We start from the raw sequence: 21,921 nt of genomic DNA, 5'->3' as shown, positions 1-21,921 counted from the left end.
CTTATTTTCAAACAAATAACAAAAAGGGGACAAGATCCGCGTGCTAATTAGCTGATTGGGTCGTTGAACCGACCCGCTCAATCCTACCCAAGACTGAGACACCGAATTATTTATCAGCTATTGGATCTTTTGACAGGCGTTCTTCCATATTGTTGCCACGTGGAGCAACTCAGCATGGTATGAAAAACTATAAATATTGTCAATCATGAGCATTTATGGTATGTGCATTTAATATTCTTTCGACTACATTATAGCCTTACAAATCATTTTCGACCCCACTTATTCTAACTTAAGCATCGGAGGACTTTAGTTGGAGGCTTCCCAGCAAGCCTAACGTATTTTTTTGTTTTATGATCCACATTACAGGGAGCTTTGGGATCGCTTGCGACCCGAACTACAACTATCAGTAGGTCACGACCCGACTCGTTTTAGCGACCTGGATCACCCTTCAACTAATAAGATAACTAACTTATTCAACTTTTCAAATTATATTTAACTAATAAGTTAGTTTTTTTTTTATTTTTTTTAATGTAATGTAGAAATTTTTTATATTTTGTTCTTATTTATAATATTTTTTAAAGCATAAAAATTATTTATTGTATGGACACAGAAAAGGCGTGCTACAACGGCTAGTGATGTTAACAGAGAATATCTCTTTGGCGTCTCTTCCTTTTTTGGTCTGTTTTTTTTTTTTATATTTATTTACTTTTTTCATCTAACTTTCTACTCTCCTATTTTCTTCTTATAATTATTTTTTTAATTTTCATTTATTTTTTATTATCATTATTTTTTAAATTTTAATATTATTAATTTCTTATTTTGTATATAACTTTATTAAATAATAAATATTTTATTTTAAATGATATTTATAAAAATAGTACATGCATAAAGTATGCCACAAATTATTACTAAATAATTAGTAATTTAGGTCTAGGATAAAATAACTAATTACACATGACCCTTTTTTTTTTTTTTTTGCTCAATAATTACACATGACTTACTACTTATCCGGTTGCAGGGGAAAATAATATTTGTGGTCCTATAATTTAAGTTCTGTGCACTTTTCGTTTTATTTGTTGCAAGAAACTATAATATTAGTAAAAAAATATTAAGTGATAATTCTAAAATTATATCATTAAAAATATATATTGAGTGATAAAGACTTTTATCTTATTACTATATAAATTGTTAGTCATAAAAAAATTGTGCATAAAGTTGACGTCATTAAATACAATTAGTGGCAACATCTATAGTAAGGATACAATATAGTTACAACTATTATTTGTTATTACTAGGTCGGCACTGTATATATGTCACTATTTGTAGTTAGTGATAACTTTATGTGATTTTTTGTCACTAATTCTAGCTAATAGTGATTTTTACAAAATAAAAATATTATTAAAATCATGAAATTCATTATTGTGACAAAATAAACATTCTTAACGCTAAATATATATAATCAGAGATAATATTAAAATTATCAATTGATTTTTTTATCACTAATCCACTATTTTTTTTTGTCATGACTTGTACGTACATGATTTTTTTCGTCAATTTCTTAACAAAACTTGGCAAGAAAACTAAAAATAAATTTTTTTACAAGTTATAAAACTATTTTTGGAAACCGGTAAATAATTGAATTAAAATTATATTGAGCCTAAATTATTGAAAGAAAAATACAATTTCTCCTGTTATTGTAATTTTGCTGATTTCTTTGACTCACTAATATATGAGTTTGTCCTAAAGGACATGTGGGACTGGTTGGTCCGGGGTGATCTATACCATATATACATAGACTTCACACCATTCAATTACCTTAACTTTTCAGTCCCAGATACTATCAAGAATTTTGCCTGTATTATATAAATTCATTTGAACATTTAGGATTGTACTTATTATTGGAAATGTTCAATGAATCAAAGTTCCTATACTTTTTTTTGATCATGGAGATTATATACATATATATAGGATTAATTATATTTAAACTCCCTCTAAAAATATAAAATTATACTTTTTCTCGCAAAAGTTTCGAAATTACACTTGCACCCTCTTTGAAAATTCACTGTTTATTCCTGGCCCTCTTTCGTTATTTGAATGAAAAGTGCTGACATTAGCAAAAAAGTTGCATAAATTTTTAATTTTACCTCTCATTTAATGTTTTCATGTAATAATTTAATTTGTATTTATGAAGGAAAAAATGTAATGATGCTAACCTCACTCCATATATATATATATATATATATATATTCAATTTATCCCTTTCTAAATACAAAAATATATAAAATATTAAATATGAGGCAAAATTGAAAATTTATATATTCTTTGCTTACATCAACATTTTCAGTTCAAACTATAACAGAAAAAGGTCAGATGTAAATCCAAAATTTTCGAAGGAGGTGTAAATATAATTCCAAAACTTCTTTTAGAGAAATATAATTTAACATTCTCAAAAGGGATCTAAATATAATTAACCTCATGTTTATATGCATAAGTCAAGTTAATTTAAGATAAACACAAGGGTCCTCAACACAAAAAATAATAATAATAATTTATCAAATATTCACAAAGCTGTAGATACAAATTCATGTAGACTTTATATACACAAAGTAGTAAACACCATGAATGAAGCATTTGGAAGCAAAATTTCACACACACACACACACAAACAGTGACACACAGACCTGGGATTCTGAGGAGAGGCTTCTGAATGTCATGTGCACATTTGGGGCAATGCAGATAGGCCTTGTAAACTGCTGTAATAACCTCAACTTTCTTTTCTTCTTTTGCCATATTGTTTTCTTGCAAGAACACTAGAAACCATTACTACTTCTAATGTATGTATATTTAATTTGGACATGGTTGGTGGGATTTGATGCAAGTGGTTCACCAGACACTGGAATCTTAGCTACCTATATGTTCTTGCGTGCCTAGGTTGTTTGATTAATAACCAATGATGTTTTCGCCTGGTCGTTAAAATTAATGTTTCATGAATAAGTTCGAGGTCATGGTTTCAAGTTCCATTAGATCTATTGGTATTTGTGTCATCTTAATGTAATATTACAAGAAATATAATACTCAATCATGGCTATTTATCATGGTTAATAATAAATAATCGTAACAAATAATCATTAATATTGTAGCCATGGCCACGCAAGTTGTTGGTCATGGTTTTTGCGAGAACTGCTAAAACATTTGTCATAGCTTAAAGCCATGAAAACTGCATTTACCATGACTCTTAATTGTGGCTAATAATTTTCTCATGGTAGAAAAGCTAGTGTTTTGGATCGATTTTATTTAACTGTCGTTAATAATAATTACTTACCACGATTTTTAAGTCATAGTCATTAATATTGTAATCAATAATATTTTTTTCCTAGTATAAGTATTTGTCTCATTTTATGTTAAGTTATTATAATTTATTTATCGTTATTAGTTATATTAATACATTAATAAAATTGAGGTATTGTCAGCATATTCAAATAAGCTATTGTGATTTATTTATCGGAGAAAAAAAGAAAGATTGTTGGGGTCGATGAATTTTGTGCTTAATTGTATCTTGATTGGTGTGCAAAGTTTTCATGGACTTTAACTGGCCTTTTTGGCCCATGTAAATTATCTCCTTAATTTACAACTTTTAAATATTCTTTCCCTCGCATAGAGAAAAGTATTATTTTAATCCGCTAAACATGCTTAATTTTAATTTTAATCTGATAATTATATCTATTTTTGTTAAGGTCCAGTAACTTACGAAATTGCTTACTTTTAGTTCTCTGGCAGATTTTTGGACAATTTTACCCCTATGAGTGTATATGGACTAAAACTACCTTTCAAAAGTTGCATAGGGATAAAATTGTCCGAAAATATCCCAGATGACTAAAAATAAACAATTTTTTAAGTTATTGGATCTAAATAAAAGTGGACATAGTTATCGGACTAAAATTAAAATTAGGCATACTTAGCGGACTAAAATAATACTTTTCCCCAATATTTTCTTCCCTTCTTTTCTTAATAATTTCTCTTGACTTTTTCACATGAAAAAAACGTACTTGCTACCATTATGTTGCTTTAAAATGTAGTTGGATAAATTTCCCATTTCACAGTCATAAAATTTGATATTAAAACCATATAACATAAGATTAAATGTGATAACGTTTCTGATTTATTTGAGGTACGTCGAATAATTTGAGTTTGTTAACATAACAAATAAATGATAAATTAATAAATTAATCCGGAACTACATATAATATTTCTCCACTAATTAATAAATTCTGTCGAATTAATTTAATTAAAACACATATATATTATGATTATAATTGTTGATGCTGTTATGTTAAAAATGATCGATTTAGTATATGAGGAGTAATTAGTCCATCTGCAACCGATAAAGAATGATGAGAAAGCATTGGGACGAGATTAATTAATCAAGCATATATATTCTTTCGGGTGGCTTATGAAGGTGAAAAATATACCTCCTCACATGTATTAGCGCGTGAAGATGTATAAGGGTAGTTTGGTTAAGAAAAATATTTGTTTGACCTGCAATAAATCAGTAGTAAATCAATTGGAAGTTATAAATATGATATTTCATTCAGGTTTTTTTCTAATATCAGCAAATTTCATGATTTTTGACTGTTAAATGGGTCTATTTATTAGACAAAAATAAATATCAGGGACTCCAAATGTAATTTTTTTAAAACTACAAAAAATTTACGTATAATTATACCAAACCTCAAGGAAGTTTCCAGAAGCAATTTTGGTCCTATTCAAATTAAAATTCGTAATTTGGTCCTGTAATTTAAAAAATTATGAAATTTTAGTCCTTTCCGATTGATTTGGCTGAAAAATTCCACATCATCAATCATGTCATACTTAAATTGGGGCTTCCGAAAAAAATATGACGACATGGCGGTCCAACATTTTTTTTTAGGAAATGACTTGGCAAAAAAGAAAATTACAACTTGAAAAAACTTGCCATATCATCAAACAGTAATTTTCTTTTTGCCAAGTCATTTCCTAAGAACTGAAAAAACACTTTGGATTGCCATGTCACCAAATTTGTCGGAAGCCCCAGTTTAGGTATTGACATGATTAATAACGTAGAATTTTTTTGCCAAATTGATCAAAAAAGACTAAAATTGCCACAATTTTTAAAATTATATAATTAAATTATAAATTTTAATTTGAACAGGATCAAAACTGATACCCACCATAAATTACATTTTTTTCCTAGCATGTGAACATAAAAACACAAAACCAATCTGTGACATATGGCTGCTGATATAGGTATTTTGTGACAACATAAAATATAACATAATATCAAATTAATATATATATATATATATATGTGCTTAGAAGTAAAAGAATTGAATATTTGTTTATTTTTATTTTTAGAAGTAAAAATATAACATAGTATCTATATTGTACACATATATATTTATATTTTCATATTCAATTTTTGAAAAAGTAATTAAAGTGAAAATACAGTTGATTATTTCTAAATATCTCATTAGAAATATATTGATTTGTCGTCGCAGTCCGATATAAAGCACATTTTATTAACTATTCCAAACATATTCTCATTTCACACGAAAATTTATACAAAATTGAGAACATATATTTTTTATTGAAGACTTTGGTAGAACCAGAGCTTATAAGATCTAAAAATCATATTTCAGGAACATATAAATTCATTTCAAATACTCCCAACTCATCTTAAAAATCTTAGCTATAGGCCAGTTAAATTGTTTTCAAATTAAATTATAAATTTATCATTTATATATTTCATACATAGTTTATTTTATAATAATTAATTAAACTAAAAAACATTTTATAAAAAAATGAATGTAATTATATGTAATATCTTATTTCTAAATTACATTTAAAGTCAAGCTGCTCTAGAAGTTCACTGTCATTCTTCATTACTCTTTTCTCTCCAACTTTTATAAGTTTTAGAATACAACATCTTATAAATTAACATGTAATAAATTAAAGAAAGCTTATAAACTCACATCAAACACCCTCTTAATTGACAAACACATCCAATAATCACAAGAGAATAAACATGGAAAAAAACAAAAGCTAAAATTACAGTTTTAATCCTACCGGCGTTCAACACTTTTAGCCATTTACTTTACGGGATTTTTCAATTTTTAGACCATTTTGAAAATTTGGTAAAATATAAAATTAAATATATCGAGATTTCAAAATTTTGGGACCATTTTAAAAATTTCGTAAGTAGTATATAGCTTGACGACTGAGAACATACGTACATTATATAGAGATGGTTTGTGAAAACCCAAAGAAAATATGTACTATTTATTTTACTTGTTACCAAAAAGTAAAAATAAAAGGTCAAAGAAATAAGATGAGACGACGATGACGATGATAATATTTATAATTAATAGCAATAAAATCTAAAGCCACGTAAAAATATCGCTGCTGCTAAAGTATATACATATTCAAACTTCTTTACTGATATATATGGAAATGAACACAAATTTATATATATATATATATATATATATGTAGGTTTAATTGCAGTTTTAGTTTTGTAATTATAACTATTTGGTGTTTTGGTCATATAATTTATTAGAGTAGTAATTTAGTCATATATGTTTTTAATTTTTGTGTTCATCAATTTCCAACGGACCACCAAAAAATTCAGGCCAATTTTGTTATTAAATAATGAAAATTAAAAATATATCGGACTAAGTTACTATCCTAGTAAGGTAGAGGACCCAAATGCTAAAAAATCGTAATTATAGAACCAAAAATACATTTAAATCTACATATATAAGTGTATATATGTACATAATTTGATATATATGCATGGAAATAAACACATATATATGTCTCATGTACCGTTGATCAATCGATTTTTTTATGCAAATTATGGACGATATTTCCGACATTATGAAATAAACACAAAGTCCCTAATCTCTTCATCATGAACAACATTATTTGAGGTTATTAGGACAACTCATGCTAAGAGAACTATGGCAATGAAACAACATGAGACGAGGCTGTAGGAGAGGAGGAAATTAACTAAGGAATCTATTTATTTGCTACTAATATATATTAATTAATATACCACATTATTCATACCGCACGTATTCTGTGCTGGCCTAATTAATTAATTAGCTACAAGTGAAATTAATTGGCCTTGATTTCCTAATATTTCTTTGTTCCTCCCTCTATTACATAGTTTATTATTTTCAATTCAAATAATTTTTTTATTACAAATTAATGTTGTATTGGATACTTTATTGTATATATATATATATAAACCATTAATTATTAACATCATTTATATCCATTGGAAAGAAAAATAATAACACCATCTGTATACATGCAGTGTGTTGGAATTCAAAGGGATCACATAAAAAAAAAATACTCTAAATCATAGAATTATAATTAATGAGAAATACAATCAATCAATACTTATCAAATTTGAAAAAGAGTCGGAAGAAATGGTTCGATTCTCTCGTCTTGATTTCTGGATATGTAAAATGTCATATGAGATGTAATACCATAGAAGGTTTGAACTGGTTTGTTTTTTATTTAGATCACGTAACCAAGATTTAATTTTTGTCTAATTAATATATTAATTAATGTGTGATGCATACGCTCCTTTTTAATTAATTCATAGTTATTTATATGGTATATATAGAGTTAATTATAAATGGATTAGATTTAGGAATATATTAATTATTAGTTAGAAACACTGACAAGTTGCAATAAAGAAATTCCATGTTGAAAGTCTAAACCTCAAAATTATTTCTCAACTCATTGGAAAAGTTTCACAAAAGAGAAACATAAGAGGGATCAATTTCTTTTTTTTTTTTTTTGGGTTCCTGCAAATCAGAAATCAGACAAACAAGACCTAATTGCAAGACCAAGAACAATAATCATAATGTACAAAGATGAGAGAATTAAGGTTGTATTGATGATGATGATGAAGAAGGTGGTGGTGATGATGATGATTGTCTGACCTTAATTATATCATTAGCCCTAATACTGCGGCCGGCCGCCGGAGTTTCCGGCCCATGCACCCTCCATCGGCAGTTGTCCGTTAGGCATATTCAGTGGCAAGTTGAGGAAAGGAAGCCCCAGCGACGGATCAGGAAACTGGTTTCCGCCCACTCCACCGTTTCCGCCGCCGCCTGACGGCTGAGATGTCGCCTGCTGCATCTGAACCCCGTCCTCCTCGTCCAACGGCAGCCTCTCGTAGGCCACGTTTGTAAACGACGCTGCTATAATGATTACCGGGCCGGAAGCGATTAAAGCGCCCATGACATTCCCGCCCACCACCTGCCCCTGCCCGCCGGCCAAGTATATCGTCAAGCTGGTCGCGCCCGGCGGTGCCGGCGGAGGGAGAAACGAACCCGACAAGGACAAAATCTCGAACCGACCATGGAGCGTGACCACGCTCCCCGCAGCCGCTGGCTGCCGTAGGCTGACGTTATTGACGGTCCCGGTTCCGCTGAGTACGCAAATCCCCCGCTGCCGCTTCCTGGCGTAGGTCGCCACCGCCTCGAAGACGTCGCAGCCACTGCCCACCTCCAGTATGTGTGCACGGAGGGGATTGGCGCTTTCTCGAGTTATAATCACCGGCGGTTTGGGTTTGTTCTTGGAGCCCGGGGGACGGCCCCGCGGTCTACGGGCTACCACATCCCCACCGGAGCTTGTGTTGGAGGCGACCAGGTCCAAGCCCTGATGAGAGTTGTCGGCGTTCTCGCCGGAAAACCTGTTGCGATTGGATTCATCTTCTGATTCCGGCGGCCGTTGGAGGTGGAGGTCAGGGCGGTGGAGCTGAGAAACGAAGTGGGAAGCAGAACCTAAGTCCAAACCAGCCATACATACACTTGAACAAAGAGAGAAGAGTGAAAAAAATACTAATTTTCAGGGAAGAATTAAACAGTATTAAAATGGACTCAAATTTTTTATGAGCAGATAAAGAAATCAAAGCAACAAGAATTCAAGCCTCTGAAGCGAATAGAAAACAAGAGAAATGGAGTGGGAAGAAAGGAAAGGAAGAGGAAGAAGTGTAGAGAGAGAAACAAGAGAGAGAAGCACAAAAAAAATTAAAGTAAACCGTATATAATAAAGCTGTATATATATATATATCATAATATATATGTATATGAGCATACTCAAAGATGAGAGTGAAGTTTATATTTATATATTATGTATCTGGCTTTTCATTAAAATAAAACAACACACATATATATACACATTTGTGTACGTATATTGTCGTTCATCGGTAATGAATATAGTTTGAATTTTTATTTTAAATTAAATATTTTATTTTTATATCGTATATAATATGCTCGTAAATATATATAACATGAACTTTTAACATAAAACAATATATATACATACATGTGGATAATTTTAGTCGTGTAATTTAGAGATTGGTATTTTTTTGTCCTGTATGAATTAATATTTACAAATTTAATTTTATAATTTTAAAATTTTGAAAATTTTTTCATTGTCCAGCCAATTTGAGGGGAAATTGCATTTGATTTGCCAATAAACGAAGTAAATTGCAATTTTAATTTAATTCTACAAATCAATCATCTAAGTAACAGGATTAAAAATGCCAACCCCTCATAAGTTAGAAGACTAAATTTGTAATTTTATTAATTTGATAATGTGCAAGTCATATACAATTTTTCGGTGAAATTGACCGAAAAAGAACTAAAATTATCATAATTTTAAGTTATAGAATTGAAATTATATTTTTTCTAATATATAGTTTGGAGCTTTTATTTTGAACTTAGATTTCATATAAATATATATATTCTTTTTAATATAAATATTATTTTGGACATATACAAAAGAAATAAAACAATAAATCAAAATAGAGAAATTAAATAAATTTAAATAAAAACGAGATAAAGTAGGAAAAAGGGGAATTAATTAGAGTAAGAATGAATATGTATGTAAAACAATTATATATATATATATATATATGTAGTTATTGTTCATGTGTGCAAGTAAAAGATGTAATAATGAAAATGACCCATACTATATAGATTATTATATGTAACGTGTGATTAGGATTTCTATAATTTCTGTCCTTCTTCCCCAACCACATTCTATTATTCAATTGTCTAAATTTCAACTCAACCTAAGACCAACAAACACATCCCTGTCACAAAACCTAAAGCACAAACGAGAAAAAGGAAAGCATAAAAAAGAAGGGTAAATTGCAAAAATCAACCGTTGCATAGCGGTTGTTAATGACTATTTACTACTACTATTTATTTTTAATGATGAGAATTGACCATGGTTAAACGTTAAATTTCTTCTAATGTTAGTTTATTCACCATGATAAAAATATTTGGTGTTGTGTCTTAGCCATGATAAATATTTTAGCCGTACGCGCAAAACCCATAACCAATAAATATTGCATGGTTCTGATCAATGACTATTTACTACTGTTAGTTATTTTTAACCATGAGTTTTATAATGATTAAATATTATAATATTTCTAGTAGTTAGGTTTAAATAACAAATATTTTCTATCTTTTGTAAAATTATGTGTACAACGCGCGCCTAAGGAGGTGTTAGTGTGATGCAGCTCATGGAGTGTTCGTGTAAATTCTTACAACTAAACAAGGATGTTCTTATAATTACAATTACAACTTCAATAAATGTACTTATAACTTTACAAATAGTAAGAGGTGATTGTACATTAATTAGACTTAATATTACGGATATCAAAATAATTTACCGTTAAAAAAGGCATAAATTTGATAAAAAAAAATAACACTCGTATTTTTGTTTTGACATTAAACTTGAATACAAATAAAAGTATAAAATTCCTATTTTTTTTAAAAAAAAATCCCAATTTTAAAATAATCAACGAGGGCCAATCATAGATCACATCATTTAAAATATTATAAAAATATTATTTTAAATTTAAATTTTATTTTAAAGAGTTTCAAACATGAACCTGGAGCAAGACTTATTGATCCAGACACAGAGAATGATAGGAAAAATAAAAAATAAATAAATAAAGAACGCACGTACTATGGATAATTGCTTGATTAATTAAAAAGCTTAAAATAATCATCTAAAAAGTTGTAAATGTAAATGGTTGTTGATTATCTTAATTACAATGATAATAATATGCTAAACCGTACAATTCGTTCCTTTAATTATCCTTCTTTTTTATTACCAATTGACAAATCTCTTATAACCTTATTAATTACATGCAAAGTCAAAATTTTCTTACACATCAATTCAATATTCCTCAATTACAACATATGTTCTTAAATGTGAAGGTCTTGTGCTCCATCCTAGCTAGAGTTTCAAAGACAGATTTTGCATATGTGATGGTGGCCATATATAATTAGATGCATTTAATTTTAAAAAAAAAATAAGAAGGAACAATTTAAATGCCCTTTCTTTCTCTAGTTAATAAAGGTCTAATTTAGTCGATGAAATTGTAATTTTCATCCGACAGGATAAAAAAATTCATATTTTTCGTCCAACACTTTACGTGATTATTTAAATGACCGTAAAATTTTAGTTTTTTCGAACATTTAGTCCCAAGAGTCGATGTTCATCAAAATATGTGGCAGTTACTTTTTTGACAAAGAAATGGCTTTTGAGACTATACCTGAGAAAAATTGAATTGGTGGGACCTTTTCAAAAATTCCGTAAATCATAGGAGTATAAGCACTATAGATCCCTATAAATCTTACTCTGCGATTTTTCTAAAATTGTGACTAATTTGAGTATCAAAGGGTTATGCTGATCAGAAAACTATGAGAAGAAAAAAAATTAGTATGTATTAATATATACTATACATAATTGAAAAAAAATATCTTATTGGTGTCTTCAATTTATTGATATGTCAATTTTTTATTTTTTAAAATTGAATAATTGTTTTATCTTCCTCATTCATCATGATTTTTCATAACTACCTTTTGTTCGTTTTTTTTTTTCTCATTCATTTTTATATTATACATATATTTTAGGTAATTTTTAACTCTATAAAGAAGTAAATAGTTTTAAAAAATATTTCTTTAAATAATTTAAAAAATTATGCACATACATAGAATGTGCCACATTTACTATTTTAAGATGAAATATATGCAATTTTTGTTTCGTAACTTAGGTTATTTTGGCATCTTTATCTTTTAACTTTTTTAGTCCCTTTTTCGTTGAAGTTCACCTCTGCCAGGTAGACGTGTGAACTCAAACAAAAAGAAAAAGAACTAAAATATCGAAAATTAAAAAGATGTAGGGGCAAAATACTAAGAAACTTAAAGAACAAAAATATTGACAAAAAATGAATAAATAAGAACAATAGCCCGCAAATTTGAAAGGCCAAGTAAGATAGATGCACATGTATTTTTCTGATGAGAAGGGTGAACTCCGAAAAAAAAAATTAAAAATACAAAAATTAAAAAAATACAGGACCAAAATATTACCCTAAAAGGTTAAAGGACAAAAACAACAAATAACTTAATTACGGGATCAAAAATGCATTTTTCTTAAGGAAGAAAGCGATGACAACATTTATTACCACAAAACAAAAACGCTGAGTACAAAACTCCTAAAACAACCGCCAAAAATCAGGACAAAAAAAAGTGTAACAAAACACACCACCACACTATAGAAAAAACTCCCAAGATAAACGCCACATCACTTAAACCCAAACACTGAACACATCATACTGGATCAAAAATACATTTAAGTCTTATATTTATAAAAAAAAATATGTTATGTTTCCATTTCGATTATTCTTTTTTGGACGTGGAGAGGAAAATTTCTTCTTTTTCTTAATCAATCACATTGTAAGTATAAAATCACTTGATCTATAATTATTTTTAAATTTATATTTAATTATATGACAAATATGTACACGCATAATATTATATTAAATTGATACTAGTAGGGAATATTAATATTGCTTTTGAATAAAAATATTCCTTTTTTTTTGGGAAGAGGACAATTATTCCACTTTTTGGTAAAGCATCATTAGTAGTAGCGACGACTGATGATTATTATCATTCCGTTGCAATGGATTTAATTAATTAATGACAAAACTTGAATAGCGTAATTGTTAAAACTCCCGTGTCCGATTCTAGTAATCTAGTTCAAGATTTCTTAATTAGTTTCCATAATTAATTAATTAATCCCAAACATTTGAGTTAATTTAATAATTACATATGTGCTAAAGGTACAATTCTCTGATTATTTAATCACTATAGTTGGATAAAATAAAAGGTGGGATTATTTAGTTATATATACACAACATGCCTTGGAGCCTAATGATGTGATTAAGTTAATAATTAAGAAGGTTATATGTCTTAATTATATATGATTTATTTATATTATTTATAGTGAAAGTTGACATTACCTTTTATCTACGTAATATTAAAAGGGACTTTGAGGGTAAATTCAATTTTTTTGATATTTTATAAGATGTTTTACAATATTTAATAATATACGAAGAAATGAGCTTATGAAGTTTTTTTCTTAAATAAAAGTCAAGAACTTTTTAACTTACATTTAGAATTCTAGTAAACTCTTTTTAATTATACAGTCGCTAAAAAGAAAAAAGAAAAATATTGGGACAGCATTTGATTTTCAACGAAACTTCATCGCTAATAAAATTTTTAATAATTTTGGAAAAAATGAAAAATTGTATAAAAAGAAGACTTCGACAGTTTTCTGGTCGAACTTCCGATGGACAAGCACTTTTATCGGAATATCTGTAACGATTTTCAGACGGTCCTTTAATGCCAGCGGAAAATTGGATGAAAATTTAATATTTTTATTTGGAACGGATTTTCGGACGAATTTTGAAACAAAAATAGAGAAATTCCAAATTAATATTTTTATCAGCTTGAACTTCTCATGTTAAATTACATTGATATTTCTGATGTTACGTTTAAATACATAAATATTTACGATTATACTCCTTGTAATTGCGGTATAATAACAAATATATCCCCTATATAGGAGCAAAAATTTGCCCTTAGGTACTTTACACTAACACCTCTAAGTGGTTGTACCTCTAGTTTATCATTTTTTTTTAGTCTTAAACATATTTTTGATTTTGTAATATTGGAACTTTAACATTTTATCTTTTATCTTTTTAGGATTGCAAAATAGTCCTTTTTTACATTTTACGATTCTGGTCCTTCCAGTGCCGTGTATATTGGAAATGCCTCCGGAATAAATCATGTGTAGCTCACGTTGTTCATTTAAATTGGAGTTTTTGTTTTGGTTGGTTTATATATACTTTTTTCAATATGGATGAAAAATTAAAAAGAACGTTATGCCACATGTTTATTTCGACAACTTTTACAAAATCAGACATCGAAATGATCAAAATTGTAAAATGTCAAAAAGTTACATGACTCTTTGTAATCCCTAGAAAGATAAAATATTAAAATATCAAAATCGTGAGGAGCACATGATCTATTCCGATAATTTTTATAAAATCCGCCACCAAAAATATCAAAATCATAAAATATCAAATAATTACATGACTATTTCAAAATCCTAAAAAAATAAAGGGTAAAAATATCAAAATTACATAACCAAGAATATATTTAAGCCAATCTTTTATATGTTTAAACAACAAATCGTGATCGGGGACAAGCTGGCTGGCTTTATTATATTATAATATATTGTTTTATTTTATTCTATTTAATTTTATAATCTATGTTTATATGTCTATATATATAGATAGATTATGCAGCCGCGGCGTATGGGGTCCTTATGATATCCATCTTTTTCTGGTATTTAATTTGGCCAATTAACGAATTACCAACCAACATGGATTTCAACTTTCATCAATTTTAAATTATTACTTGATCTGATCATAGTAAATACATGGGTGAATAGTAATTTATTTGTATGATATTGTAAATGAGTAAATTATTCTCTTATAAAAAAATAGTAATTTATTTTATGTATTTTTTTAAAATAAAATAATTTACATCCTTCTTTAATTAATGAGGTAAATTACTTTACTTTAAAAAATATAAAATAAATTCTTTATTTAAAAAATAATGTTATTACGTAGTGATAAGATGTCAAATTGCAGTATATATTTAAAGTATCACTAATTATTTATAGTTAATAAAAAAAGCTAATTTTATTATAATAATGATTCTTACTTTTTTTTTAATGTGGGATAATGATTCTTACATGTTCAATAATATTTTGTCACTAATATTATTTTTTTAATGTAATAAAGATGCACAATTGTATGACCATTTTATTGTTTGTTCGTTTTTTTGTATTTTACACGTAAAAATCTCGGATAATGTAAAAATACTTTTATCTTTTTTGAAAATTTAATCAGAGAATAAAAAAGTATGACAATTGAATTATTTATATATAACAACTCATATCTTTATTTAATATATACATACATGTATATGTAAAAAATCTCTTTAAATACATAAATATTTGAACTACTAAAAGAAAACATTAGAAGAAATACGACTTTTCTCAACGGTTAAAGTTAAAAAATATTATTATAAAATTATATTTTTACAAAATACAAAAAAAATTGTAATCTAAATTACTATCCCCAGTTGCCGCGTGTTCATCGTCGTCGTCGGGTGCGGGGAATCAGCTGCAGGCTGGGGCGCTAGATTAAATTATTTTGTACCGACTTTTATAACGGTTTTTGAAACTCTTCATGTTCTGTTATTTTATAGCGGCTTTTGTAACGACCTCTAATAAAAAATCCGTTCTAATTGTCACGATTTTTGTAATACCGTATTTTTGCATATTTTTCCACGCTTTTTCCCGCTCTCGTTATAACGGATTCTTATTTTACCTAAACATCGTTACAAAAAACTTCGAGCCATTACAAAAATCGTAGCAAATTAGTAACGGCCAAAAAAAATTTTATGATTTTACGACACCACATATTTGTAACAACTTTAGTAACAGTTGTGGCCATTATAAAATAAACACATTTTTTATCACCCCTCAATGACGTCAATGTGTCCAATCCGTTACAAAACCGTCACAATGGTCATTCTAATTGGAACGGCCATAGGACGTTACAAAAAAGCCATTACAAATCCCACCTCTTTTTGTAGTGTGAATTTCATTAACTAGGGCTATTTCGAGAATTTGTTGTGCCATGTTAATTTGGTAAGTTTGACCTTGGACCTTCCTTTCTGGAAATATCCTTCTTTCCTTGTTGAGATGGTCTTTCCATCTATGAATGCGGTTTATGTTATCTTTCATCAACAGCCCCCTAATTCTTAAATATCTCTCAGAATATTTATGAATTATAGTGAATCTTGGACTCTTCTGCGGGCTTAGCTTGCCCTAAGAACTACTTGGCTTGATACCCATGTACTTTTTATTCAACGGTTGTCTTGTTCACTCTCATTTTAAAGTATCTTCGTGGCTAGGAGAGGTATATTAAAAAAAATTTGTTTCTCCTCCCTTCCCGCATATTATCAATTTCTTTCTTTTTGTTGTGTCGCGTCAATTCATCTCTTTTAAGTGAACGTACTTGGGAATCATTTGGTATCAATCAGGGTTATATCACAATATGTTGAAGAAAAATATTGAGAGTGGAGAGTTGCCGTCAAATGGGGTGGCGGAATCGCTGGTGAAGGGTGACGTGGCGGTTGGTCGAGGTTCAGCGCCTCAACCTGGGTTGGGTCGAGTTTCGACGCCTCGACTAGATTCTTCAGGCCTAACGCGTTGCCTCGACCTGCCTCATTGCATCGACCAGTTCCACCTGATTGCGGCGATCTACCTTAATCAGGTGTTGTTTGCCGAGTTGTGTCTCATTCATGTCTGCCTTCCATTCTGGAGAGAATTGTCGATTTTTAAGATGAAGTTACTGAGGCAATTAGAAATTTGCCCGAGAATCATTTTGATTCACTTGAAATTTTATGTGGGCTCTGAGTCATTAAAAAAATAATTATTATCCTATCTATGCCCAAATTGATAAGTTGGAGTCGTCTATGGCCCCCCAATCTAGGGTTTTGTTGTCACGCTATGGATGTCGACAATTGCGATAGTATCTTGGGTCTTGAGGAGTTTAGCCTTTTTAAAGGAAAAAGTTGATGTCCCATTGCGTCGTGCCGCACTTTGTTGAGTCGCACCGTGTTGTGTTGCACTTTGTCGAGTCTCGTCAAATTGCATCGAACTATGTCGAGTTGCATTGCGTATGACACCTCAAGGAAGCCGTTCTTTTGTTTTCTTGCACCTAGTAATACTAATCATCGGTTTATGATCCGATTTAAATGGTTGTTCTGTGACTTATTTCTTGAAAAATATACGGTAAGAAATGAGCCGCCTACTCAATAAGTATATTTAACCAATCTATATATACATATATGTAAGCAACAAGTCAAGTATAATAGCAATACCAGATATAAGAAACAATACATGCTCGCAATCATAAATCAGTTAACGATATAATATTTGACATTATCGTTTATTTTTCTTGAGACCCTGCTAGACCAAATTGGAGTGCATCACTCAATGGCTTTTGTCGGCAATCATCATCATCATCATCATCTCAATCACAATACTTCTTCTTTTTTTTCTCAATATCACACAACACACAATCGTATGATACCACATCATCACTGATACCACACAGCACACAACTCATATGATATCCTGTCATCACTCATATCACACAACACACAACTCGTATGATATGCCACATCATCTTCATTAATCAATGACAACACACAGCTGGTCATTAATCATATCATTATAAGCAATTGTAGTATCCCTCATCCCAGTTAGGTAAGCCATCTTTTATTTTAAATCACAACATCAACATCAATTTTTACTTAATTATTCAATTTTATTTAATAATTATTTTCTCGTCTGTAACTTTTTCATTCGATGTCATTCCACAATCAGTTATACGACCACATAGTCATTCATCTTACGTTCGTACAACACAACCACAAATAAACACATAATAACAATTTCACAGATACCAAGGTAGTCCAAATAAATAGTCCAAGATCAACTATATATAAAGGCAATATATAATATCTATCTACATATAAATCCAATTAGGCATACTTACGTCAAATGTCAAACGGTTATATATTTAATACAAATGGTTGCTTAGTCTTCAACTTTATCGTTACATCCTATAATACGTATAATTAATATATAGTAAGTATCATAAATTTTAAATAAAATATTAAATAATATTCATACATTTTTCTATTTTAATATTTTCCCTTATATCAAAATTTAAACTTCCGTTCCATTCTTTCTGTAAATAACTAAACTTTTTGAGCTTCTCAGGTATATATTTAATTTATTGACTAACTCATAAGGATTTATTCTATCAAACCTCTCATATCTTTATCACTATCATTCTTAACAATATTTCTAACTTAAATTATTATAAAAATCACATATTCCCTTTTTGATAATCATAATATTTCTGAAATATAATATCCTAATATTCTTTAAATATAATTTTCTAATATTTCTATTAATTTTCTATTAATTTCTCGCTATTATATAATATAATTAAACATCAATACACATAGTTAAGTATTTGGTCAACAGACCCAATAAAAAATTGAGTAAATTAATTATAGTAATAATTAAATTTAACAAATGTAATAACTTAATTAACCAACTATGATATTTTTATATCAATTAAGATATTTAATTCAACACTAATCTAAATAGTCATACTCGTAAAATTTTTTAATTAAATATTACATCGAACATTAAATAACATTTAATAAATGGACTAATCAAATAATATAATTATATAAATTAATAAAAATGATGTTTCATTCCATCAATACAATTTATTTATCTTCCATGGGATAAAATGAGTAGAGATTTATGTAAAGTTCCAAGAGAATCCCTCTTTCTTATCTGTCAGCTTTGCCCAAAGCATGGATTTCTAAAACTCTGCTGCACAAGAGCCAACCTCCACAGCAAACATGAGACAGAGATTCAACAACTCTCTTTGAAGGTAGTCAACAACTAATGCAGTCACTACTTTACCCATACAATAAATAAATAAATAAGATAAATTATAATTATTTTCTTAAAATTTGATATAATTATAAATAATTTCTTAGTATTAATAAAGATATAAATACCCCAACCCCCATCTACTAACATCCTTTTGACGAAGAGTCTATTTCGTTAGACTCAATTACGTTTCCATCCAATTTCTGTGTTGAATGGACCAAAATACTCTTTTAGATTATTTATTGTATCGTTTTATGTGTAACTTTTTTTAAATTTTTAAAATATTTTTGTGGACTAATATGCCATGTGGATTATTTACGTACTGACTCTTGATTTTTTTCCCATTTTTCAAATATTTTTTAAAACAAAAACAACCAATAAGGATAAAGTACTAATTTTTATCTCACCATGCAGTGACTATATAATTATTTTTTATTTGAGGTAAAATTTATAATTTTTAAATAATAATAAAATATTCATAATTATGTAAAATTTCATAATAGATAGCTGTAATTATTGAAAGAAAAATTAGTGATCCAGTTCACTTGATCTTATTTCTCCACCTAAGACTAGGATTTTTCACCCTTCACCCTCCCTCATAATTGACACAGATAGTGAATAAGGTGCAAGGTTATTTAAAGAAATATTAAAAAAAAAAAATTCTTTATACTCACAAACGATTGTTAATAATATTGCCGCATCAATTTTTTAATAAGTCAAAAATACCCTTCAATTAATTAGATCAATAATTTATTCAATTTTTTTAAAAAAATTATATTAATTGACAAAATTAGTTTTCTCTTCTTTTTTCTTTTAATGTAGTTTATTAATTTATATATTTTATTCTTATTTGCAATATATTTAAAAGAATGAAAGATTATTTATTATATGCACATGGAAGCGACACGCCACAGCATCTAGTAATTATAGGGTACGGTCACCGATACGTTGTTGGTCCAGTAATAAACGAGTTGGATAGTTCATAAGGCAAATTTTTATTAATGAGTAGCGTTTAAAATTTTAGAGTCGCACTTATTGGGAGGATTTTAATTATTTCCCTTTCGCCTCAAGCAGAATTAGTTTCATTTTCAATATGAGACGAGAACAGAATTGGATAGTAATCTTTCGTTATTTAAGTTTCTCGTATATTATAACAGAATACACATACACTTATAATAAAATACTAATATCAACCATCTATACTAAATCGTTCGTACAATATTAAAATGTCTAATTTGAGTCATAACTATTACCAGAAAAAAAAAAAAAGGTCGGTCACGACTTCCCAACCAATATATAAAATGAACAAAAATCACTCATAATTAAAATATAAACTTACCACCACAAATTGAATCATATTTAAATAGATTCGATTATCATAATTTATTTTTTTAAAAAAAATACATAATATGTTCACTACAAAAAAAAATGAATTATTTTTTATATTATAAATCACTAAAACATAAAAATCATGACAAATCAATACTATCTACCACTGCCGAACAAAATCAATATGAAAACTTAAATTTTAACCACTATCTATTATTATTTATCATAATTAATTACCTACAACTAAAACATATGCCATATTTTTTTTAATATTCTAATTTTATTTATAAAAACAATAGCTAATAATTATTATATAATTATAATTAATTAATACTCGTTATTTTCTTTTTTGATATTTAACCATACATGATAATTAATCGTAACAACATAATACAGAAATGCATTGAAAATTTTCGAACCCCCCACACTCCCAAACCAGTGTGACAGTGCACGCACAAACATGAGATGGGATGGGAGGAGGCACGTGAGATGTTAGAAGTCAAATACTGGCAAGAAAAAGGCTTCAGACATAGCTGTTGGGCCACGAGGCAGCAGTCCCTTTCATTTCACCCCATCCGTCAAACCTTATTTTGACCGCAAAGGGCGGCCTTTGTGGGACCACGCCACGTGCCCCCGACCCCACACCCCCTCATAATGCTTCTACATCAATTTTTCACCAACTAATTGCAACTTAGATTTACTATTTACATGACTAGACATTCTCAGTTTTTTTTTTTTTTAAGTAAAAGCGATCACATGTTAATTTAGTTATAATTATTCATATTGAATATTTATATTTAATAATATAATTATAATAATTATATTATAATTAATAATATCAGAATATTTATTATTTCATTAAAAGTAATATCTACTATGCAGTGGAACAATATCGTATGTACGGATGGAGTTTGAATCCATGACCTTTAATTAAGGTTATGAGGCATCAGTCTCGCCAACATGAGCTAGGTCCTCATTGACAACTACTCCATTTATTTGTGAGTTCATAAATTTTAATCACGATTTTCAAATTCATCATAATTTAATTATCTATGATTAAAATATTCATTATACTCTTTAGATATAGTTAATGTTTTCCCTTTACTTACAAAAAAAAATATTAATAGTCACTAGACAGTCGTGGTTCATTAATATTCACTATGATTTTTTTTTTTAACCATTATAATTAATTATGATGAAAAGTCATATTTTTTTTAGTATCTGATGTCTATTTGCTTGGAAATAATTTTTCAGAAATATCAAAAAAATATTTGAGTAATTTGACAAAAAAATGCATGTATCGGTTGTCATTTTTAAAATTTATTTTTACTGATAAAAACTATGTATAAGATTAATATATCATTTTACTGCAAAGAAAAAAAAATATATATAATATTTAATCATGATTAATTAATATAATTCAAAGGCTATATATTTTATCCTCATATATTTTATTTAAATAGTTGAAAAAACTTCTTATGTTTTGAAGGTAGGCTGAAATTCCCTCTGTATTTTGTAAAACTTAGCAAAAAATACTATTTCCATTAGTAATTAATGGAAGGTGTATGACACGCGCGAGTGATTCGAGTGGGGGTGTTTTTATGATGTTTA

At 28.6% G+C, this 21,921-nt stretch overlaps 2 protein-coding genes across 2 annotated transcripts in view; both read right to left on the bottom strand.

Moving 5' to 3' along the window:
• The window catches only part of LOC105173796 (heavy metal-associated isoprenylated plant protein 4), a 4,684-nt gene extending 1,885 nt beyond the window's left edge, over positions 1 to 2,799 (bottom strand). Inside the window, exon 1 of the mRNA XM_011095674.2 lies at positions 2,682 to 2,799. Coding sequence (XP_011093976.1) covers positions 2,682 to 2,790 — 109 coding nt within the window. The 5' untranslated portion in view covers positions 2,791 to 2,799. The remainder of the gene's footprint in view (positions 1 to 2,681) is intronic.
• LOC105173419 (AT-hook motif nuclear-localized protein 23) lies at positions 7,818 to 9,082 on the bottom strand. The gene has a single exon (XM_011095146.2). The coding sequence runs from the start codon at positions 8,854 to 8,856 to the stop codon at positions 8,011 to 8,013; it is 846 nt and encodes a 281-aa protein (XP_011093448.1). The 5' UTR covers positions 8,857 to 9,082; the 3' UTR covers positions 7,818 to 8,010.

This window comes from Sesamum indicum, linkage group LG11 (assembly GCF_000512975.1).
Source record: "Sesamum indicum cultivar Zhongzhi No. 13 linkage group LG11, S_indicum_v1.0, whole genome shotgun sequence".
NCBI lineage: Eukaryota > Viridiplantae > Streptophyta > Magnoliopsida > Lamiales > Pedaliaceae > Sesamum > Sesamum indicum.
This window is presented reverse-complemented; position numbering and strand designations above follow the sequence as displayed.

Coding starts and splice junctions, on each gene's coding strand:
- LOC105173419 (XM_011095146.2), bottom strand. CDS start 8,856: ATGGCTGGTTTGGACTTAGGTTCTGCTTCCCACTTCGTTTCTCAGCTC.